Below are 25,050 nucleotides of genomic sequence, written 5' to 3' on the forward strand. Positions count from 1 at the left end.
ATGTACAATGCTTCCCTGTTGTGTATAGAGGAAATTAGCATCCTGGCAAACAAAACAGACTCTGTAGGGCCATTGCCAATGTTCTGGTGAATTGAGTTTCAGAGCATGCAAGTCTGAAGGACAACTCTGCACTAGGAAAATCACCAAGATAAGTCTTTTCTGCAAAGAAGTCAGGTCTCTGCTCATATCACCTAATCTGCACATAGGCCTTTATTTTTATTTATTTTTAAAATATATTTTATTGATTTTTTACAGAGAGGAAGAGAGAGGGATAGAGAGTTAGAAACATCAATGAGAGAGAAACATTGATCAGCTGCCTCTTGCACACCCCCTACTGGGGATGTGCCCGCAACCAAGATACATGCCCCTGACTGGAATCGAAACTGGGACCTTTTAGTCCACAGGCCGACGCTCTATCCACTGAGCCAAACCGATTTCGGCAGGCCTTTATTTTTAGACTTTGCAATATGGAATCTGTCTAATAGGTAGGAAAAAGTGATCTTCACTTTTCTTACCATTACTTTGTAAAGTGGTGAATAATTAAGTTTAAAATTAGCAAAGACAGTATTAGGGACTTCATGTTTGTGTCCCCCTCAAATTTATATGTTGAAACCCTAACCTCCATGTGATGATATTAGGAGGTAGAGCCTTCAGGAGGTAATTAGGTATAGATGTAGTCACAGAGTGGAGGCTAATCCTTATAGAAAGAGGAGGAGACCAGAGCTCTCTCTCTTTCTGCTTTGTGGGGACATAGCAAAGAGGCACCCAGACCTTGGACTTCTCAGCATTCTGTGAGAAATAAGTATCTCTTTAAGCTATCCAATCCATGATATTTTCAGATAGACAGGAAGGAAATCTTTAGCTTTCTTTCTACAATGTTGATTAATCTACAGCATAGGATTAGTTCATGTAGACTTATTATCTACACAAATAAAAGAGTAATATGCAAATTGGCCATACCTTTTGCAACACCCACCAACCAATCAGGAGTGAGCATGCAAATTAACCCAACAAAAGCTAGCGGGTTAATTTGCATCCATAGGTGCTGAGTGGCCAGGGGAGGGACCGGATGCGTGCGTTCCACACTGCCCCAGCCACTCCAGGTCTCTAGGCAGCATGGTAAGGTGGAAAGGTGGTGCTGGGCCAGAGCAAAAAGGCAGCTCCAACTGGAGCGAAGACAATGCTGGCAGCTAGGGGAAGGAAAGCCCATCTTGCATGAATCTTCATGCATTGGGCCTCTAGTTTTATAAATAAAAAAAATAAGTCTAAGAAAAAACATAAGCCATATCCAAAGCCATGGAATTTAGTGACGAACTTAAATTAATATCTACTGCCCTTCAGGTTAATAGATTGTGACATTTTGGAATTTTCCTGAATCCTCTAAATTCTGAGGTCAGAATGGTATTCTGAAAGAGTTTAGATAAATCTGATTGTTATGGCAACAACTACTTTTATTGCTTCCAGTCCTGCATTTCTAAGCTATAAAGGTTCGATTGTCCAAGTTGATGGTTAAGAATGCCTGTATAGTAGCCACTCAAAGACCTGTGCCATCATGGATGAATTAACCTCTGAGCTTTAATTTTCTTAAGTGGAAAACAATAGATATAGTATCTACCTCACAGACCTATGATTAGGAATAAATAAGATTTTAACTTATCTGATTATACAACACATATTTATTCAGTGACTATTATGTACCAAAAATTGTGCTAACGGTGAGATTATGGCAATGATTCACACATATTTCCAGTCTTCATGGACCTAACATTCTGGTTAGATGTAGGGTGTCAGAAAGCACCACAGTTCCTGTACAGAATTAATGCTCAGTTAATAAAAATATTTATAAATGTTTTCCCTTCCTTCCTACTTGATCTTTAGATATAGTCTCGGTCACCGAATAGGGTTGTTTACATTGTAATCACCATGGAGAAGTCCATCCTTGGCCCTGCCCTCTCCCCCTTTCATTCTTCTGAAATTATTTGCTAGTAGAAAATATAAACTGGAAACTGACATGCATCCAGTCCAGTGCCCCTTTCTTTATGCATTAATAGAGGGTAAAAAAAAAATTTTTTTTAAATAAGTTTTTTAACTCAATCTTGTCCAAAGGTAAGAGTTTATAATTTTTTATGGAAATGCCCATGTAATAGATGAGCTTTGAAAATCTGGATGAGGCTTAATTACTTCATAGTAACCAAGCATCTCAGCCCATGTGCCCCGCTTGCAGGTCTGAGAGCTCTGCTGGAATGGACCTAGTCAAGTGCGCCTCGCAAGAAGGCTGCATGGCCAAGAAACCTGCTCAGAAGCCACCCTGAAGGAAAGGCGCCCACGGAAGACCCTGCAAGCCCTGCTCAGGAACGTGAAGGACATCGCCAGGCCAGCGTGCAGAAACCATGCCATGCTCTTGGCAGCCCAGCAGAAGGGAGTCTGACATGCAGGAGCATTGCACTGCTGTGCAGGCTGCAGATGTCTGTGTGGCTTGCTGCACCCTGTTAGAGCTGCAGTTGTCCAGGCCAGCTGCTCCGGACGGCCAGCTGTCAGCGGACAGGGCGAGCCCTTCCCAATTCTTGCTAAGAAAACGAGCATGGAATGGGATCAGCACAGGATATGACTTTAATATTCTCCATCTGTCCAAGGAGACGTATTTGGAAATAATGGCGTGCTTTTGCGCAAGAATTGTTAAGGCTCCTTTAGGATAGCATTCACACAAGTTAAAAAGCCAACTGCATGGTTAGTCAGGCTGTGCGGAGTGAGAGGGCAGGGACTGGTGGTGCTGAGGGTGGTGTCAAGGAAAGGATGCCCCCGCTGAATCCAAACCTACCTTCCTCGCTCCCAGGCACTGCTGCAGCTGAGGCTTAGTGAGGACACCGTACTGGCAGTTGTGGGGCTGCCACGTTATTTCTCTCCAGTCACAGGTCCTGTTGTCTGAACAACTAAGGCAAGGCATGATCCATTGGCCTGGAATAGACACCAAAACCTCCTTTGGTTCAGTTTCTACTGGTGACATGACAGTTTGCCAGGAACCTTGGGATTCAGCCTTGGCACACCCTCCCAGAAGCTGCGGTGAGAAGACTGCTCTGGCCACACAAATCCAGTGGAGCCATGTGTGGCCTTTCCAACCGAATAGGATCTCATACATGATGATCTGGAATAGCACAGTTCATGCTGAGTTCTGTTCTGGGAAGCCGTGCACTGACACAAAGTCTAGTGATCAGGTCCTACTCAACTGAAAAGCATATTTTTAAAAATAACTTTACCCACACGCAGTATTTTGTGCAAGAGCCACACTAAAGGGGCCAAAGAGCCACATGTGGCTTGTGAGCTGCAGTTTGCCAACCACTGCTCAAACTACTTAGCAACACCAGCCAGGGCAAATTCTAGTATATGTGTTCTTTTGATTTAATATAGTCATTGAAATTATTTCAAAGAGTTGTAAAATAATTGTACTCACCCTGGGTATTTAAAAAGGGACCATAAAATTATAATCTATGGCTCAGTGGTTGTCACAGTTCGATTCCAGGTTAGGGCACATACCCAGGTTGCAAGCTTGGTCCCCAGTGTGGAGTGTGCAGGAGGCAGCCAATCAATGATTCTCCCTCATTATTGATGTTTCTATCTCTTTCTCCCTCTTCCTTCCTCTCTGAAATAAATAAAAATATATTTTAAAAAATTTAAAAAATAATTTAAAAAATAATCACAATTTTAAACTGTAAAATTAGACCCATAGCACCAACGTAGGTGGGGAGCCACTAATATTGAGGTAGCTGGCCATAACGAGTGATTAGTTTAACTCATGCTTATGTGAGTAATCCATTAAGAAAATTACTTTTACATTCTCACAATTTATTATTTTGAAGACTAGTTTCTTCATTTGATGGGTGTCTTTTTTGGTGTGAATCTCTTCTCTTTTTATCTCTGTTGCCTTTATTTCTTCAGCTGTTAGATGAAGTATGTAGTGTTCTCACATTACTGGTGTGAGGATTTAATGGGATAATATATTTAATGCATCAAGAGCAGTTACAATATCATACTCACTTTTGTTCCTAGTAGATTTCAGGTACCAAGTAGGTCCCCAGCTTTAGTAAATGTGTACAAAATAAATGAATATTCTCAGTGTATTAAAATCTTTTCTATTTTGTTGATAAGGTAGTATGCATCCAAAATATACTAAATAAAATAAGTGTGAGTAGATACATTAATAATTTACTAGAAAAAAAATTAAGAAATGATTTTTGAAATGAAATCAATGACTTGATTTTCCTTGTTTATCTTTTCAGAAATGAAGTGTGAACTGGCACGTTAAGCATGAAGTAGTCATTTCTCTCCTTTGTGGAGAATACCCTGCTCTCTACAACAGTAATCTGCTCTACCTTACAGGTCTTGCCGGTGTTACCACTAAATGTTTCTCTTTAAAACGTTGAGAAGGTAAATATTCCCAGGAACTTTTTAAGTTTGAAAGGAAAAATTTGAACCACTGTATCCATTCTGGCTCTGATTTGTGGCTCTGCTAACGCAAGTGTCCAGTGTTCCATTGATCTTAGTGGGAAGAGTTTCTCCTTTCAGGGGATGAATAGGGGTCACTTGCACCTCATGAGCAGGGGGATGGCCATGTGTATGCATTGTGTATGTGTGTGAAAGGAGAGCTGGCTTATGTCTCACTAATACATTTTCCCCTCATAGAAAGGGAAAAAATGTGTATTTACGTTAAGAGAGAGAAACTGGGGGAAATAAAAGAAAATATTATTCTCTAGGAGTATTTAAATTTAGTACATTATTGAAGTAGCTTCCCTATCAGATGCTAGATGCTGTTAGTGTTAAAATATCATGACAACTTAAAAAATATTTAACATTTTTATAGCACCTGGCAGGTGCCAGGGATATTATAAGCACTTTTAATAAATTATCCAATTTGAGCCTCCTAACTATGATGCTAAACCTCAAATATTTATAATCAGATAAAAAGTTTATAATGTATGCAAGTCAAATAATTATAATAATAAGTAATGCATAATTAAGTAAAGACATCTGTGTGATCCTGAAAGAGCCTGGGCTTTGGAGATACACACCTGGGCTCTGCTTCCAGCGAGCTCTGTGGATCTCAACCCTGCCCAGTAGGGCCACCTGGAAAGCTTTTAAAAATCACCCATGCCCAGGTTGTTTGCTGGGCCACTGGTCGGCAAACTCATGAGTCAACAGAGCCAAATATCAACAGTGCAATGATTGAAATTTCTTTTGAGAGCCAATTTTTTAAAACTTAAACTTATTCTTATGCCACTTCTTCAAAATAGACACGCCCAGGCAGAGGTATTTTGTGGAAGAGCCACACTCAAGGGGCCAAAGAGCCGCATGTGGCTTGAGAGCTGCAGTTTGCCGACCACTGTGCTAGGCTGATTAAATCAGAGCTGCTGGGCTGGGTATGGGACTCATGGAGGTTTTTTTTTTTTTTTTTTTTTTTTTAATTAAATATAGTTAAGTTTATTTTCACTAATATTTTTTTCTTTATTGTTGAAAGTATTACATATGTCCCTTCTTTCCCCCCATTGATCTCCTCCAGCCCTCTTCCCCCCACCTTCAGTACCCTATTATCTATGTCCATGGGTTATGCTTATATGCATATAAAATCTTTGGTTGATTACCTCCCATCTACCCACCCGACCACACCTTTCCTCTGAGATTCTACACTCTGTTCTCTACATCCATGTCTCTGGATCCACTTCATTCACCAGTTTATTTTGTTCATTACGTTCCACATATGATGTGATCATGTGATACTTGTCTTTCTTTGACTGACATATTTTACTTAGTATGATATTCTCTATCATGGAGTATCTTTGAAATGCTTTTCAAGTAATTCCATATGCACCCAAGGGTGGAACCACTGTTAAACTTGTACAGGTTACTTAATTTTCTCTGTATGGAAAATATGTATGGCGCCTGCCATAGTGCCTGATACCTAGCAATTGATGAATACACTTTACTCCCCTACCCCCAAGGTAGTTTAGAATAAAGAAAGTGTCATGGGGGCAAGAGTTGTCTGGAAGATTCCATGGAATGCATAAACTGAAATGAGGTCTATGGATAGACAAGATTTGGACATATGGAATCGGTGGTGTGTAGGGACAGTGATGGGGTGGACCTGAGAGAAATGAGGCTGAAGAAGTGACTGTATGTAGTGGAGAGAAAAGAGTCTGCTGGGTGAAAGGTGTTTCCAGTTTCCATCTGTAGAGTCTAGCAGTGCTATTAAAAGATACAACACATGCCGAAACTGGTTTGGCTAGGTGGAGAGAGTGTCAGCCTGCGGACTGAAAGGTCCCAGGTTCGATTCCGGTCAAGGGCATGTACCTTGTTTGCAGGCACATCCTTGGTGGGGGGTGTGCAGGAGGCAGCTGTATCTCTCTCATTGATGTTTCTAACTCTCTATCCCTCTCCCTTCTCCCTTCCTCTTTGTAAAAAGTCAATAATAATAATAAAAAAAAGATACAACACAGAAAATCTTAGAAGTGTGCTTGTCTCTTGTATAATTTTTTTTGCACTTTTCATTCAAAATATAACTTTCTTTCTACATCTAATTTTTCCTGGCACACAGGGTTTGTAATCCACAATCAACCCCTACACCTCTTTGCTTGGCCTCTTCTAATTCTATGTGATTTAGACATAGCCTTAAGTTTATTGTTTGATTAATTTTTTAAGAAAACCTCCTCTGGCAGTGACTTTACTTCATAGAGATTTGCATTTTGTGGACATATAAAATCCTCTTGGAGGGGGTTCAATGGGCCTTGGATCTCCTCCTCTTTTAGAAATGAGGTAAACTGAGGCCTACAGCATTGAATGAAGAAGGACTGGGCCAGAACTGAGGCCTAGAAGTCTCCACTTCGATGATCCTTTTATCAAGTTAGGTTAGCACAAAATCACCAGCTGAAAATGAAATATGGCCTAACAGTGTCATTTGTAACATTTACAGGAAAACCCATAAATAGGTTTTTGTATTTTAAAAAATATATATTTTATTGAGTTTTTACAGAGAGGAAGAGAGAGGGATAGATAGTTAGAAACATCGATGAGAAAGAAACATCGACCAGGTGCCTCTTGCACATCCCCGATTGGGGATGTGCCAGCTACCAAGGGACATGCCCTTGACCCGAATTGAATCTGGGACCTTTCAGTCCACAGGCCAACTCTCTATCCACTGAGCCAAACTGGTTTTGGCCGTTTTTGTATTTTTTTAAATGAACTTACCTTTACTTCAAATTTTTCAACTTATTCAGTGGATTCATGTGTTGACAGAGATTATGTTTAAAACAAAAAGATTGTTGATTTTCTTCCTAAGAGGATGGCGGGATATTGGGGACATGAAAGTGTTTCTGCTGATGAGATTATATTTAAAGGGCTCAGCTTTCATCAGATCCTCTCCCACAGACACACTCCTCTCTCTCCTCCAGCCTTTTGCTGGCAGCTAATTTTGCACAAACTGAGTCTTTCTTTGGTCACTTGTTATTATGGCTGAAGAAACAAGTGGCCAAATAAATATAAGCACAAAGATTCAAATATGGGTACAGTTAGTTTGGGGTGGGGTGGAATGGACAACTGATTGGGTCTCTAAACACTTGGTCCCATTGATTCATACTATATTTTTATACAGTATTAACTGCATTTTTGTATTGGTTAACAATGCCTATCTTTCAAGTTAGTAATATTGCTTAAAAAATATATCTACAGGACTGGAGTTCCTTGACATCTTAAATGATACCTGCTCTTGGCTAAAATTGTCAAAAAGAAGAACATAAATTCTATGCTTTGTATTTAAACATTGAATGAATCAAAGCTGAATGAATCAAATCTTTATTTCAGATTTCTGAAATAAAATGTTTTTATTTCTGAAATGACATGTTTTAGGGGAAAACATTCTGAGGCATAAAACTGCCTTCTGTGAGAAGTTATTTGATTTATAATTAAAGCTTTATATTTAATGAGAGTTAGATTTCCACCATTTAAGTGAATGAGATCGGGCAATATAATGGAGAAAAAAAAGTAACTTTTTGATTTAGGGCCGCATTGAGATATAAAATCACACAGATGATAATACTAATTCTAGACTTTACAATGCTATAAAATAAAGCAGTTTTTACTTAAGAAGTAAAGCACACCAAGATTTTCATTATTAGAAACATTAAAGTGGAAGTTGTCATATTTCTTTCCTAAAAATAAGATCTGATTAATGCTTTTGTTTACATAGCATAAAGTAAAATCTGAACTATTTTCCTTAAAGGAAATTCTCATTCAGTAATCATTGTATACATTTCTTTTTTCTCCAAATTAGAAGAATTCTTTTTTCCTTGTGAAGTAACAGATTTTATTCTTAGGTTGTGTCTTATCGATAAATTATTTTCTAAAGGTTAGAAATCCAGTTAAGAATACAATATACAGCCACTCAAATTTACATTAGCTAGTGTTATAGAAAAGACATTGTGACCATCATTACATTGGCAAGGTGAAAGAATGAATCTGATTCTGCCAAATCCCTGTAATGGGAGGTGAAAACCAGCTTTTGGAAACCACCTGCAGCTTAAAAATATAAGAAGCTAAAGCTAGGGCTCCTAAGTAAACTTCCTCCTGTGCTGTCTACTGGGATAACTTCCTTCAACAGAAGGGAGTCCTACCAGCAAGGAAGGAAAATGATCTCCAGCAGCAAAAAAAATCCATATCCTTGCAAAAACCTCCAAAAACAATATTTAAAAAATCCGTTCTTGCAAACCACTGTCCCCAATCTCACTCATTCACTTAAAATACGTAGGACCTCAAGGACCGAGCAGTTATCCCTGGTTGACTGAGCCTCGGCTGCGCATATTCTTCTGTAGAAGGGAGGAGGGCTTGGACATGATTTTAGTTGAGCAACCATTTATTATTTTTTTATTTTAATCCTAACCGGAGGATATTTTTCCATTGATTTTTTTTACAGAGGGTGGAAGAGAGAAGGAAAGATAGAGAAAAATATCTATGTGAGAGATACACATTGATTGGTTGCCTCCTACACACACCTGACTAGGGCTGGGGCTGGGGAAGAACCCATAACTGAGGTATGTGTCCTTGATGGGAATCAAACCTGGCCACCCTTCAGTCCACAGGTCGATGGTCTATCCACTGAGTAAACTGGCTAGGGCAGTTCATCAACCATTTTTAAATCATGTATTAGACACTAAAAGGTAAATAAGGGACAATTTCTGTTCTGGAGAAACATGCAAACCAGGGCAGTCATTAGTTATAAAGTATTGCTAATGTGCATTTGACATATGAATACACATATACTATACCAGATGTACATATACTTCTATATGTATATATTAAGTGCATTATAAAATAAGGATGAATAGATAAAAAGTAAATATATTTTAATCTTTGCTGGCTTTGTCCTATGCCACGGACCATTCAGATCTATCATTCTACTTTACAGGCTACTGATTAGAGAAAGAAAGAGAAATGTGTAAATTAAGCACCCGAAACAATGAGGTAAGTGCTACTGGAGACATGTGCCCGAGGTATTCTGGGAGCACAGAAGAGAAGCTGCTCTGGAAGTGGGGTGGTAAAGAAAGGCTTCCTGGAGAGGAAGAGAGAGCATCAGAAGACCGAGGCCAAGCTGGGAAGGCTGGTAGGAGAGGGAATGGCATGGATAATTAGCCTGGTGATCTGGGCAGCATTATTGGCATAAAAAGAGGTGGAGAGGCTGGGAGGAGCTGGGAGACAGGAGGATCAGATTATGGAGGCCTGCAATTGTCAGATTAGGATGATGGGCTTGCTTGGGGATCAAATGGGAGGAGGTTTCTGTAAAGAAGCCTACCTACTCAAGTTCCCAGAAGGCTCCTGTTCTGTGGTGGCCTCTCCTGTAAGGTACAGGCGTAGTCACAGCTCCCTCTCAGGGCCTGGCCTAGGTCCCTGCAAACTTAATGGCCAAGACTTCTTGAAGAATCTCGGTAATGTATCTTCAACTTCTTGTTGAAGAACTTTTGACTTGGTTCATTAGGAGGAATGGAATTAATTTGTTTTATGATTCTCATAAATTGTCATCTGATTAAGAAAAATACTTACTAGACACATTGGTGTCTCTTTTGTATACAAGAGTATATAACTGTATCTCCCTTCACCAAGAGAATCATGAATTATACCACCTGGTGCATCATAATGGGCAAGCCACTCTGTATGCCCTGACTGTAATTTATTATTTAGAACACATTATCAAGGATGAGGCTGTGCTCGTGCTTGTTAACTGGGCGTGCCAAATTGTGATTCGTCCTGCCCATTTGTGAAACTCATTTCCCATCTACACAGTGGTGTGAAGTTCATGGCAAGGGTAGAAAAGCTCCTGAGTGTTTTTTCAGACTTTTTAGATGAAGGGAGACCTGGGGTCAGGAGGCCAGCGTGGGAACCAGGAATCTCAGAGAAGATGACCCCTGCACCTCTGCTGGCCTTGGAGGCATGTTCAGTCCCAGCTCTGGCTTGACCTCTCTGATCTCCACTGAAAGAAGCTTGGGGGCTGCGGCTGCAGGAGAGGGGCTGTGGCGGGGGGGGGGGGGGGGGGGGCTGTGGCTGCAGCCAGTGGTCTGCAGCCAGTGGTCACTCATGGTCTGCTCTCAGCTTAGGCAGGATTGAACAACTCTCATTTGATACTACACTTGATCTTAGCCAAAAGGCCGAGAAGCGATGAACAACTCTCATTTGAATTGGACATCACAATTTTCCTGCCTCTATTATGCTCAATATATGGGAGCCATTATTAATCATTCCCAAAGACTTTTTTTTTTTATAATTAAAGAACATGATTTAAAATGAAGCATATACCTGTCAGAATGGCTATCATCAATAAATCAACAAACAAGTGTTGTCGATGTGGAGTAAAGAGAACCCTCATGAACTATTGGTGGGAATGCAGACTGGTGCAGCCACTGTGGGAAGCAGCATGGAGTTTCCTCAAAATATTAAAAGTGAAACTGCCTTAAGACTCAGCAGTTCCACTTCTGGGAATAAATCTGAAGAAACCCAAAACACTAATTCCAAAACGTGTATGTATCCATGTGTTTATTGCAGTTATTTACAATAGCCAAGATTTGGAAGCAATACAATTGCCCATCAGTAGATGAGTGAATAAAAAAGCTGTGGTACATTTACCAGTGAAATACTACTCTGCTGTAAAAAGGAAGAAAATTGTACCCTTTGCAACAGCATGGATGGAGCTGAGGTGCATTATGCTAAGTGAAACAAGCCAGTCAGAGGAAGACAAGTACCATATGATTTCACTGATATGCGCAATTTAATGAACAAAACTGAACCACCAAGCAAAATAGAGACAGACTCATAGAGAGCAGGCAGACAGCTGGGGAGAGTGGGGCTGGAGAGGGAGGAAGGAATTGAGCAAGTAGAAAAAAAAAAGAAGTAGAACTCATGGACATGGACAACAGTGTTGTGATTACAGAGGTGGAGGGAGATGGATGGAGGCAGAAAGGGCCTAGAGGGGATAAATGATGTTGGGAAGAATAAAATAAAGTTAAAAAATAAAACTAAACATGTATTCTTTGCATTTCTTTGATTCGAAAGATGACAGATACTTATTTAGTGCCTACTCTGTAGAAATTACAGTGATAAGTGAATTGATACAATGAGAACCAATGAGACTCCTGCCCTTGTGCAGCTGGCAGCCTGGGAACACTGACATTAAAATTATTGCATACATGATTATTTAAAGAATCCACTGTGGGAGAAAAGCACAGGGTGTTATGGAAATCTATAATAATAAAAGTATAATATGCAATGCTATTGGCCAGGGGCCTGGAGGGTGATCAATTGGGGGAGGGGGATTGCTTCATGATCACCCCAAAGAGGGAGGCCCAGGCCACCGACTGGTGAGCTGTGGCGGGTGGGTGGGGCCTCCCTCTGTGAGGGAAGCCTGGGTCTCGGATGCCGAAGGGAAGCCAGTGCCGGCAGCTGGAAAAGGAAGGCCTACTCTTGCACCAATTTCATGCACCGGGCCTCTAGTATAGAATAAAGAAACAAATCAGAGACTCAAGGAAGACTGTGGCACAAGTCATGTTTGAGCTGAGGTCTGTAGGTGAATACGAATTATGTGGGCAAAGAACAGAGGGTAAAGAGAAAAATACTTAATTAATCAAAATATTTCACATATTAAAACAATGCATTTACATTAATTACGTGTGTTGCAGTTCATACTAATGAAAAAGTGATTTATTGTCTTGAGCTTTTTGTTTATGGATTCAAAAATAAGCATATACTTATCTGTATTAAAGTTTTTTAAAGAGATACGACAACTAATATGATAGTCACCTTTTGTGTCCCCAGATGGACACGTTTTTAGTTCGGGCTGTGAAAGGGCTTCAATGTAGTCAGAAGAAATAGGCTGTAACCCGCAGGCTTCCTCCGGATGAATCAGCAAACCACAATCCTGCATTCAAATGATAGAAATTAATTGTCACTGAAATGAACCTGCCCCATAGTAATAAAATCTAAAAAGCAAGACCTTTTGTGTGCCAAATAACAACTTATGGATAAAAGAAAGCAATCTATGTTTATTCTTCTTAGCATATTGATTTACCGATTATTGTTTTTGGTATAAGTAGCTTCTTACATTAGGGGCTTCATGTAAATTCTAGTGATAATTTAATCTTTATTTTGCTATTGATACTCATGTATTGCTTTGCCAATTTTAAAAGAAATGCATGCAAGTTTTACTTTGAAAATATACCCGTGAGTTGACACATTAAAAATATAAAATACTTTAAAGAGGATGATATTATCCTCTAACATTGGGGAAAAGACAGTTCACGTGAGAAGGAAAGTGGGGAATATTCTGGAAGAAGGCTAATTCCACAGATGAATTTTATTTCAACATTTCTTAATTAGCCATGGTATGCCCTAAATACAAATAAATACATGTATTTTATTCAAAACATGTTCATGTCTTTGTAACAGTAGGTAACATCTCCCTGCCATGGGTATCTTTGTGGAGGCTTGTTCCCTACTAAGCGCTGCCTTCCTCAGTCTGACACTGCCGTGGGGAACAGCAGTTTGGGGATCTCTGGGACCTCTTTCCTCCATTCTTCTCTACTCCAGCGGGCTGGATCACTCTCATTTTCTCTTAGAGAATTCTTCAAAGCTTTTGGCACCTGTACCTGCCCTATAGCCTCCTACCCTGCCTCACCCGGTTCCACTATCACCTTCTCATCAGGGTCTCCCAGTGTAACACAATTTAGGATAGGTCACGAATGCTGCACTCTCTGTGAGGAATGCTCTCCCTTAATTTTGCATGGAGACTATCTCCATGGGAGCTATGATGCACACTGACCACCAAAGGGCAGACGCTCAACGCACAGGCATGGAAACATGAAACAGACTGATGAATCTCAGAGGGAAGGGGATGGGAGAGCCTGCTAGAGTGAATAGTAATCATTTTCTAGGCGCAACCAAGCAATGTTACTTTTTTTTTTTTTTTTTTTAAATCAATCTTTATTGTTCATATTATTACAAAGGTTCCTCATTTCTTCCCCCCTCCACCAGGTTCCCACCCCACCCTCTGCCCCCTCCCCATCCCCCATTGTCCTCATCCATAGGTGCACAGTTTATGTTCAGTCTCTTCCTCCCTCCCTCTCCCCGATAGTAAATCCCTTTTCAGATAGTAAATCTGTTACTTAGCATTTTCTCATATCAATAATACCTCCACATGCCCAATGATACTTCACACAAAAGACATTTCCAAATAGGTCAACCAGCCTCATCCAGGCCCCACCCAAGGCACTCACAGATCAACACCCCAGCGCTATACTAACTCAACACATCCAGATCTAAGCCTTCATCACTTGATTCAGCAGACCCTCAAGTTCCCGCAAAAGTTTCCAGCCATGTCTGAGAGGCAGCCGTGGGCAGGTACAGGCGAGGAGCGAGCTGTTTCGGGCCTGGCTGCTCCGGGCCTGGCCTCTGTTGCTCTGGTTCGTTCCACAACCAGCTGCTCCGGGTCTGGTCACTGCCGCTCCCGACCTAGTTGCTCTGGACTTGGCTGTTGCTGCTACAGGCCTGGCCGCACCCGACCCGGCTGCTCTGGGACCGGTTGCTCCGGTCCCGGCCGCTCCGGGCCTGGCCGCTCCCAGCCTGACAGCCGCTGCTCCGGGCCTGGCTGCTTCCAGCCTGGCAGCCATTGCTCCTGGCCTGGCCGCACCAGACCCTGCTGCTCCGGGCCTGGCCGCTCCCAGCCTGGCAGCTGCTGCTCCGGGCCTGGCCGCACCAGACCCGGCTGCTCCGGGCCTGGCCGCTCCCAGCCTGGCAGTCGCTGCTCCGGGCCTGGCCGCTCCCAGCCTGGCAGCTGCTGCTCCGGGCCTGGCCGCACCAGACCCGGCTGCTCCGGGCCTGGCCGCTCCCAGCCTGGCAGCTGCTGCTCCGGGCCTGGCCGCTCCCAGCCTGGCAGCCGCTGCTCCTGGCCTGGCCGCACCAGACCCGGCTGCTCCGGGCCTGGCCGCTCCCAGCCTGGCAGCCGCTGCTCCTGGCCTGGCCGCACCAGACCCGGCTGCTCCAGGCCTGGCCACTCCCAGCCTGGCAGCCGCTGCTCCGGGCCTGGCCGCACCAGACCCGGCTGCTCCGGGCCTGGCCGCTCCCAGCCCGGCAGCCGCTGCTCCGGGTCTGGCCGCTCCCAGCCTGGCAGCCGCTGCTCTGGGCCTGGACGCACCAGACCCGGCTGCTCCGGGCCTGGCCGCTCCCAGCCTGGCAGCCGCTGCTCCGGGCCTGGCCGCTCCCAGCCTGGCAGCCGCTGCTCCTGGCCTGGCCGCACCAGACCCGGCTGCTCCGGGCCTGGCCGCTCCCAGCCTGGCAGCTGCTGCTCCGGGCCTGGCCGCTCCCAGCCTGGCAGCCGCTGCTCCTGGCCTGGCCGCACCAGACCCGGCTGCTCTGGGCCTGGCCGCTCCCAGCCTGGCAGCTGCTGCTCTGGGCCTGGCCGCACCAGACCCAGCTGCTCCGGGCCTGGCCGCTCCCAGCCTGGCAGTCGCTGCTCCGGGCCTGGCCGCACCAGACCCGGCTGCTCCGGGCATGGCCGCTCCCAGCCTGGCAGCTGTTGCTCTGGGCCTGGCCGCTCCCAGCCTGGCAGCCGCTGCTCCAGGCCTGGCCACACCAGACCCAGCTGCTCCGGGCCTGGCCGCTCCCAGCCTGGCCGCCGCTGCTCCAGGCCTGGCCGCACCCGACCCGGCTGCTCCGAGCCTGGCCGCTCCCAGCCTGGATGCTCCGTGCTTGGCTACTGCTGTTCTGGGCCTGGCTGCTCCCAACCCAGCTGCTCTGGGCCGGGCTTCTCCGGGCCCAGCCACTCCGTGTCTGGGTGTTCCTGGACTGGCCACCCTGGGCTTGGCCGCCTCTGCCTCAGGCCTGGCTGCCACTGCCCCAGGTCTGGCTGCTCCAGTGCTGGCCGTTGATGCTCTTGTTCTGGCTGCTGCTGTTCTGGGGCCTGGCCACTGCTGCTCCGGGCCCAGCTGCCACTGCCTTGTGCCTGGCCACTCTAGGCCTGGTCACCGCTGTTCCAACATTCTGTCCCTTTTTTCTCTTTTTTTTTTTTCTTTTAAAAAAACAAAACAAAACGCATTTATGTTGCAATGTTGGCTGGTGCGTTGAGTTCTGACTAGTCTTTGATTTTTCAAGATCTTCTTTGTATTCTTTCTTAAGTAATTTTACTATCATTTGCTCTCACTTGATTTCTTCACATTGAGAACTTCTTTGGTTTCTTCCTCCTTGTCCTGGGAGCTCAGCAGGTTGGCCTGTGGCACCCCTTTGTTCTCCGCGGGCTCCCGCGCTGCTCCAGCCTGTTGCTGGGGTCGGCGCCGCCCAGGAAGCAGCCCCCGTCCTTGGCTCCGTTGCCAGCGCTCAGCAGTCGAAGGCTCAGGGGCAACCCCCCCCACTGGGGGCCCCGTCGCCCGGCTCCTTGCTGGCGCCCGGCTGGCTGGTGTCCGGCAGGGGCTCCTGCTCCTCGTGGCGTTCCTCCAGTCTGGGGCTTTCTTTCTCCCTCCCACTAGGGGAGTCCAGGATCAGAGTCAACAGACTGTCCTCTGCGCACAGTGTGCGCGACTCCGGGGGCTCGGCCTTTCGCCGCGCTCCCAGGACTCCACCTCACAGCTCCGTCTCCCCCTGCCCGAGCCTGGGTCCCCAGGGACTGGCCCAGACCTGGAGTTCGGGGCGGTCTGGACTGAGGCTCAGAGCTGCCGCCGGAGGCTTTGTTTCTTCCGGCTAGGGTAATCCAGCATCAGAGTCAACATTCAGTCCTCTGCGCGCCATGTGCGCGACTCCGAGGGCCCCGCATTTCGCCGTCCCCCGGGATTGTCTCCCCCTGCCGGAGCCTGGGTCCCCAGGGTCTGGCACATAACTTGGGGCTCAGCGCTGCCGGTTCGGGGGTTCAGCCCAGGCTGGGGGTTCTATTTCCTTCCTGCTAGGGAACGCCAGGCAGCACCCAGCCCTCTCCTCCTCTCCGGCTGCGACCTCTCCATGCGCGCGTGCGTGCGAGCGCGCAGCATGTCTCCGTACCTTAGGCTTTTTTTCAGCTCCTCTGATTTTCCTTCTGGTTTTCTCCCTCCTTCCTATTGTAGAGTTTTCAGTCAGTCGACTACCTGTAGCTCTGGGCAATGTCCACTCTACATTTTAGTTGTATTCCCTTGAAATTGTTGTGAGCTGCTGCGGCTAGGTGTATACCCGAGCAGCCATCTTGGATCAGCAATGTTACTTTTAATGTTGAATGAAACACAGTATATACCCAATACAGACTCAGGTCCATAGACTGGCTAACAGGGTTGAGGGAGTAGGAAGACAAGGCTGGATGAACTTCTGCATGTTTTATGGTGAAGGAATAGCGGCACATCTTGGAAAGGTAGGAGTCACACTTGTGAGGATAGTTCTAGCTTTGCCATGAACTGGCGGGGTGATACCAAGTCCCCTGCTCCCCTTGTCTCTATATAAGAGGGTGAAAGGTGGAGAGAGAAGAGGGAAAAGGCACATAAAATGATCTCAAGTGCAGTAGCAGCAAATGTGAGGCACCTACACAATATCCATTCTCCTTCCTTCCTTTCTACCAGAGAGACCTTTGTTTTGTTGGAGGCAGAAATATATCTAGCACTCAAAAACAAACTAACCAATCAAACAAACAAAAAACCACTTCGATTTCCCAGTCTTCTTTGTAGCTGGCCATGGCCATGGGACACAACTCTAGCCCAAAAAATGGAAGTGGATCTAGGCTATAGATTTCTGGGAAAGTTTTGCCTCCCTGATGCCACTTTGTCCTGGTTACTCTGTTTCTTCTTACGGCTTGAAATGCAGATGGAAGATGAGAGTTTGGGCTGCCTGTGTCTGCACTTCCTACTATGGAAGAAAAGCACACTCCACTTGGTCAAACCACCATGGAAGATGCAGCCAAACTTCTCTTTCTCTAAGAGTCTTAGAAAACCTTTTCTTCTCTTTTAGTATTTCTTTAGGTCTTAAAATTAATTACCTCCACTAATTAAACTTAAACAATCTTGAAAGGAAAAATCTTATTAGTATCTCTCATTTCTTTCTTCTCTGTTCATGTTTGTTATTAGTAATTTGTCAACTTCAGGCATATTCAAAACATTGAATGTCTAAGCTTTTCTGGTCTAAGTGTCATTTCTTGTTGCCTCCAAGTCTACATACATGCACAAGGTAGTATTTAGCAGCATTGGTTCAAGTGGCATTAACCCCAGAGAACTTCACATTTAGAGTGTATAATTTTTAAAAATATATTTTATTGATTTTTTACAGAGAGGAAGGGAGAGGGATAGAGAGTTAGAAACATCGATCAGCTGCCTCCTGCACACCCCCTACTGGGGATGTGCCCGCAACCAAAGGTACATGCCCCTGACCGGAATTGAACCTGGGATTCCGGGTCCACAGGCCAACGCTCTATCCACTGAGCCAAAACAGTTTCAGCTAGAGTGTATCATTTTGCTGGAGACTTCACGAAACCCTGAGTAGACCGTCAGAGCTTTCGGTAAAATGCAATGAGATAATTAACAGGATCTCCTTGTTCAAATATGTGCAGAATATATGTTTAGTATATAATTTCAAAAATTTATTTAACTTCCCAGTAAGGACATGGGTTCAATCCCCAGTGAGGGCACATACAAGAATCAACCAGCAGATATACCAATACTAGTAAGTGGAACAATAAGAACAATAAATCAGTGTTTTTCTCTCTCCTCTTTCCACCCCCCCCCCCCTCTCAAAAAAAAAAAAAAAAAAAATATATATATATATATATATATATATATATATATATATATATATATATATATATTGGAACTGGAAGACAAGATGGCCATTAATGGTCAGTGTGGAGAATATATATACACTTTTTGGAACTAGAAGACAAGATGGCCATTAATGGTCAGTGTGGAGAATGTATATACACATTTACTCCCTGTGGTACACAGTTTCTTCCAGAAGACTTCATTTCACCCCTGCCCCTGGGTTGCTGCTCTTTCCAATATGTCAAGAGTGACCTCTCAAATTTAACAACCCTGGCACTGTCACATCCTCCGGAAAGGCAGGGTCCCCTTCTAAATCAGGACTGTTAGTTTTCCACCAAAAAATGAGGTTCCCGTGGCTCTAATTTTACTAAAATGCTCTAGAGGAACACATTATTTTTTGTCTTCACATTGCCCCTGACTGTAACAACTGCTTTCCTTGTAGTCATCCAGCCATGAAACACGGAGGAGCTGTGTGATTCACAGTACTAGACACCGAGTGACATTCTTGGGAGAATTAGCTGAGGTAAACACTAGCAATACGTAATTACAGCATAATCCACCTGAAAGCATCCTTTATATGCCACAGTGATCCTAAAACTAAAGGTTTTATGTGAAGAAAAGAGTGAAATTCATATTAAAACAGATTTATATCCCTTAGGAATAGCAACTTGGGATATCTCACAAATGGAATTAAAATGCTGAGAATTTATCCTATATATATGTTATAAAGTCTGCAAAGATTCATGTGCAAGTTAACTTACTAGAGTGTTTTGTGTCAAGAAAACTTGATACAACTCAAGTGTTCATTAATAGGGAACAGGTTATATCACTTATACATCCTTATAATGACATATTTTATAATTCTTAGAGAATAAGGACGCAGGTGAAGATATGGAGGGATCTAGAAGACATATTATTAAGGCAATAAAGCATGTTTTAGGATATTATGTATACCATAATCCTATTTAAGCAAAATAAAGTGATAGATATTATATGTTTCATTGTGCACACCTAACTTCTGAATGATACCAAGCAACTCTGAACAGTGGCTCTCTTAGAAGATTAAGAATAGTAGGCCAGAGATTGAAAAGCAAAAATGAACTTTTACTTTTAACTTCAAAAATGAATGTATTTGAAGATTTTTGCCATCAGTATGAATCATGAATGAGAGAAGAGAGAGAGAGATTGAGGGGAGATAGAGAGAGAGAGAGAGAGAGAGAGAGAGAGAGAGAGAGAGAGAGAGAGAGAGAGATTGAAACACTGATTGGTTATCTTGACGAGATCAAACCTGCAACTTGGGTATGTGTCCTGACCAGAAATAGAACCCATGCCCTTTTGGTGTATGAGACATGTTCCAACCAACTGAGCCACACAGGCCAGGGCATTTGAAAATGCAAATTCAAGTAAAGATAATGGTATTTAAAAGGTTAAAGTAAAATAATAGAAAGCCAGAGAAGGACTGACAGCTCCTTTGAGGTGTACTAGTTTCCTAGGGCTGCTGTAACAAATGCCACAAACTGAGGGCTCAGAACAACAGAAATGCACAGTCAGTCTCCCAGTTCTGCTGCCCAGAAATCTGAAACCAAGATGTTGGGAGGTTTGGCTCCTTCTGAGGGCTGTGAAAGATTATGGGCCAGCACAATCATTGATTACTGCCCTTTGTTCATAAAATTGATAGTTTATCAGAGGAACCATAAGTAAAAGGGAAGGGACCAAGTAAATATTCCAAGGTGGAAGGGTGAGTATATGAAACATTTTGGAACTGGAAGACAAGATGGCCATTAATGGTCAGTGTGGAGAGTTTTTGGAGAACAAGTTAGGAAGCGAGTACAATTCAGTAAAATTATTTTGGAATCATGATTATCATTCTTTGCTCATTTTAATGATACAAAATTTAGGGTTATGGCAATGAATATTTTTTGTTCTGTTTAAAAATTCTTATCAGATATATCTTTAAGCTCTATGCCCTTTATAAAACTTATAAACGTTTTTTTACTAAGCAGCTGCCCTTTTAAAAGACAGTACAAAATTAACCAAAGGCACATTTATTTTTATTTAGAGTTTGTTCTCATAAAATATTTGCTGTAAACAAAGTTAACCTACATAATTGTCTTACTTTGAATTTAATGAAGATTAGAAGCTAGCTAAGTCATTCTACTTTGTGCAGAAGGGATCTCTAAAAACATTGATTTAAAAATGGGTGCTGTTTAGTGCTTGATGTTATCCTGCTTTAGTAAGAGTTTACAAATAAGTTTTAGATTTGAATTGTTTTTATATAATACTAGAGGCCCGGTGCACAAAATCTTTGCAAAGGTAGGTGGTGATCAGGACCAATCTGTGGGGTGACAGGTGGGATGATTGGGGGACCCCTGCTGGCATCCTCCTTGGCCAGCCTGGCACTGCCTACTTGTCAACCCCACCCCCTGCCACTGCCGCCAGTCACCTCCCTCTGCGGGGCCACTGGTGGAATGATGGGGGCGGGTGTGCCCACTGGCACCTGCCTTGGCTGGTCTGGGGCCTGCGCCCTAAGGGCAGCTCCTGCATTGAATGTCTGTCTCCTGGTGGTCAATACACATCATAGCAACTGGTCATCCCGCTGGTCATTCACCATTCAGTCAAGTTTCATATTAGGCTTTTATTATATAGGATTTATTTATATTTATTTAATTAATTTTTAGAATATAATTTAATTTTTAATTTAAAAATATTTTTTGTTGAGAGTATTCTAGATGTCCCTCTTCTTCCCGCATTGCCTCCTTCCATCCAGTTCCAATTGTTTTTTAGAATAACAAAACTTGGTGTTGGGTTGCATCACTATACAGGTGGCATGACTTGCCATTTATATTTGGAGTTCATATCCTTACTTATAACACATTAGAATCCATGTAGTAATGAGCCCCCATATAAGATAACACTATTGTGTGTTTCTTTTCCTAAGCAAATGTCAGCGGAAAAGTGGCCATACATTACGTTACTTAAGAATTTTAGGTTAGTCCACCATGACCTCAGGGAAAAGGAAAGTTGGAACAAATTATAAGCAGACGAATGAGTTCTACTTAATTAAATTTATTTATGTGAATTAATATTTGGAATACTTCTTTATATTGCTCCTGCATTCCAAATGCTTGAGCTAACATGCACTTTCCTCTTCTTTTTTAATCTAAACGGCCTCCAAATTGACGAGGGTGGAGCCAGCATGGTCCTGCTTGCTGAAGTCCATTCTGAAAGGCACCCTCTCTTCTCAGTTCAGAAACACAGACGTGCCCGGGCTGTGCAGAATTTGGACTGAGAATCTAGTAAGAAGGGGCCTGTGAAGTGACTAACATTTCCCATTTCCGGTGAGCCAGAAACTCCAAGGAAAGCAGCCTTTGTTGTGGTCTTTCAGCACTTCTGGTTTGGGGTCCAGATGGAACCCAGAAGGGAAGATGTGAATGCAAATGAAAAGAAAGGATCGATGTGTATGTTTGAATATTTGAAAAAGCTCAGCTCTTCGTGAACACAAAAAAAGTGTAGAATTGGAGAAGAATGTATGACCATGGGATCCCTCATGCGCTGAAGACTGTGGATCAGTTTGGGAAGTGACAAAACAATAACAACAAAGCAGATAAGATTATTTCCTATTCCAAAGGAGCAAACTTACTATGTGTAGACTGAGGCAGAAGAGCAGTGACTAAGCTACAGAGGTATCTTAGAAGACAACTTTTAATTGATGTGATCATACCAAACATAACATATGTTACTACATATAAAGTAGGAAGCAGGTCTTCCCAGGAGAAATTGATCACCCACAGTGAGCATAGCTGGGTATAGGTTATTTCAGCATGGACTGTACCATTTATAAATAGTCCACTAATAAAGCACGTGAGGTTGTGAATCTTAAAAATGTAGCTTTGGTAGGGGATCTTCTGCACAAATAGAGTTGAATATTTTAATAAAAAGATGCAGTCACACTATTTATTGACACTAAGTGGGTATTTCCTGCCCACTTTCATTGGTAACTACTACACAAATACATCTGCACATGCCCACAGAGTTCCACACACCCAGTGATCCTTAGAATTGCGGGATTTTAAAACTTGAAGGGAATTTATACCAACTGGCATAAGGAGTATATTATGAGTCAAAAGATTATCTCATTACATGACTCATGTTATGAATTCCACCTGTTTTGAGGATTTAATAGTACTTAGTACTAAGTATTACTTTTAAAGATTTCCCCACTAATATCATCTTATACAATGACAGTTAAGCTCAAAGCATATTGAGTATATCTAAATTGTGTCTAGAAGAAAACACTGATGCATTCAAAACTGAGCAGCCAAACTGCTATGATATTGTGAGATCAGAAGTTATTATTAATTTTTAGTATAAACATATTCTAACATTGTAAAAAGTAGATACCTGTGAAAATAATTGTGTTGTGATATGACAGTCCTTTCTATGTATTTATTAATCAGACTTAAAAAAAAATCCAACTCTAGAGCCTAGCTGGCTTGGCTCAGTGGTTGAGTGAGGAGATCATGTTTCCATACCCCTACCTCCAGGGCACCTGCTCAGATTGCAGGCTCCATCCCACTGGGGGGTATGCAGAAGGCAGCCAATCAATGATTCTTTCTCAGCATTGATGTTTCTGTCTCTCCCTTTCTCTTCCTCTCAGAAATCAATAAAAAAAAAGTATTTTTAAAAATACTTGAAGAATACTCTAGGAACAGTCTAAATGTCACTCCCCTAAGGTATTTGTTAATTAAAAAAAAAAATGTAACTTTACAGTAGAATGAAACCCAGCCAACACTACCCTCAGAAAATGACCAAAAGAAATACATGATTTTTGCAGTATTCTTGCCACAAATATTTAACTTCATTTAATCAGGAGAAAACATCATACAATCCCAAACTGAGATGCACTGTAAAAAATAAGTGACCTGTATTCTTCAAAGGTGTCAAGGTTATAAAACACAAAGGAAGACTGTGGAACTAAGAAACATGATAACTAAAGACAATTTAGGACGGTGGAGCAAAAAAAAAAAAAAAAGAATATTATTGGAAAAACTAATGAAATCCATATGAGGTATTTGGTTAAGTAAATATATTGTACCAATATTAATTTCTTAGTATTTAAAAAAAGTCTTAGTATTGCTTGTATTGATCAAGTACCCTGGTCACATCAAATGTTAATATCAGAGAAAGCTGGATGAAGGGTATTTTGCAAACTTTCTACAACTATAAAGTTAATCTTAAAAGTTAAAAAATTAGTCTAGTACAATTTGATGGTCATATTTTAGAGTTGTATGATAGGAAAAATAACATTAACAATAGAAAAATGTTATAAGCATTAAAGGGCTTTTAAACACTTTTGTTGGAGTATCAGACAGCAGAGCAATGACACTGTAGTCACATCTTATTAGAATTCATGGGTATCTCATGAATTATAAGCATATTGATCTTAAAAATTGTGGGGATTGTGGGATGACCAGCCACAGGCTAAAGAAGAGCTAAGGTACATCTACTGCATTAATGGCTAACTTTTGGGTGGGCACCAATCTCCTGGTGAATAGACAAGGAGAAAGGGAAATGCCATTTATAGAGAACCTCAGTTACCCCAAGCACCATAGAGTTGACACCATAGGGTAGACACTTCTTATGTAATATGGCATTGCATCTGTAGAAATATTTGAAGCAGTATTTTTATCCTCGTTCAACAGATGAGGAAATAGAGGTTTATAGAGTTTGGGGGAAGCTTTTCGGAAGTTGAAGAGCTTAATAAGTAGAGTCGCTGGAATTTGAGCCATGAGTATATCTGACTTCAAAACCCTTGCTTCATAGACGGAAAAACAAAACAAGATAAAACAGAACACACTGTACTAAGAAACAGATCGTGTTTGTAAAACATTTACAGACATTTCTCTTCATCAAAGAAGACCCTTTTTTCATGGCTACAGATGGCATCCCTGAACATAACCAGCTGCACTTCCAAATGCTTCCAGTTGGTCAAAGTGGGACTAGGCAAGAGTGCGAATGAGTCAGGCCAAATCTATTCTCTCCAGCGGAAAAAGAGCCTCAACGCACCTTCCAAGCACAGGCTTTGTCACTCAAATCATTTTGAGAGACTACTTATTAACTAAAGACTTAAAACTAATTCCCCCTGTAGACGATGAACAGATATTTATATATCATTGCTGGTCATAGAGGAAAATATTTGTTTTCATTGGTTTTCAAAATCACGAGTACTTATTGTCATGTGTTTTCAGTTTTCCAAAGAAGTTTTTAGCTTAGGACACGTGTTCACCTTTTTTTCCCCCCACATCTTTCCTTCTTTAAAAAATTTAAATTCCTTATTGAAAGTATTATATATGTCTCCTTTCCCCCTCAATGACCTTTCCCTGGCCATTAATTTATTTCTTTAACAGACATTCATTCAGCATCATACATGAGCCTGGGGTCATGGATTCTTTAGCTCCTCCATGAAAACATTCTAGTCCCTCAGAGTTCTAGGAGAAAAAAAACTGATACATAAACACACAATTGTTGTAGGAAGTGCTAAATGCTATAATAGCAATTGTTCCAGACACAGTGCTGACACAAAGGAGTGCGATCAGCTCTGTTTTACAAGGAGATTACAACTTGAATTCGATGGAGTTCACCAGTCAGATGGGAGCTGATGGGCTTTCCAAGAAGTGGGAAGAACTAAGGAGAGAGGGAGGGGGGCTGGCTCAATCGGTCCTCTCCTGTAGGATTGCCCATAAAGGAGTGGGCATCCTCTACATCTGAAGAC

At 42.6% G+C, this 25,050-nt stretch overlaps 1 protein-coding gene across 3 annotated transcripts in view; it reads right to left on the bottom strand.

Moving 5' to 3' along the window:
• The window catches only part of CPED1 (cadherin like and PC-esterase domain containing 1), a 284,575-nt gene that overhangs the window by 44,080 nt on the left and 215,445 nt on the right, over nt 1–25,050 (bottom strand). For all 3 annotated transcript variants that reach the window (XM_084897015.1, XM_084897014.1, XM_084897016.1), the window contains 2 exons: nt 12,325–12,442; nt 2,819–2,955 (listed from right to left, as the gene is read on the bottom strand). In XM_084897015.1, coding sequence (XP_084753141.1) covers nt 2,819–2,955; nt 12,325–12,442 — 255 coding nt within the window. The remainder of the gene's footprint in view (nt 1–2,818; nt 2,956–12,324; nt 12,443–25,050) is intronic.

The sequence above is a fragment of the Pipistrellus hanaki genome (assembly GCF_964339955.1).
Source record: "Pipistrellus hanaki genome assembly, chromosome: 10".
Classification (NCBI taxonomy): domain Eukaryota; kingdom Metazoa; phylum Chordata; class Mammalia; order Chiroptera; family Vespertilionidae; genus Pipistrellus; species Pipistrellus hanaki.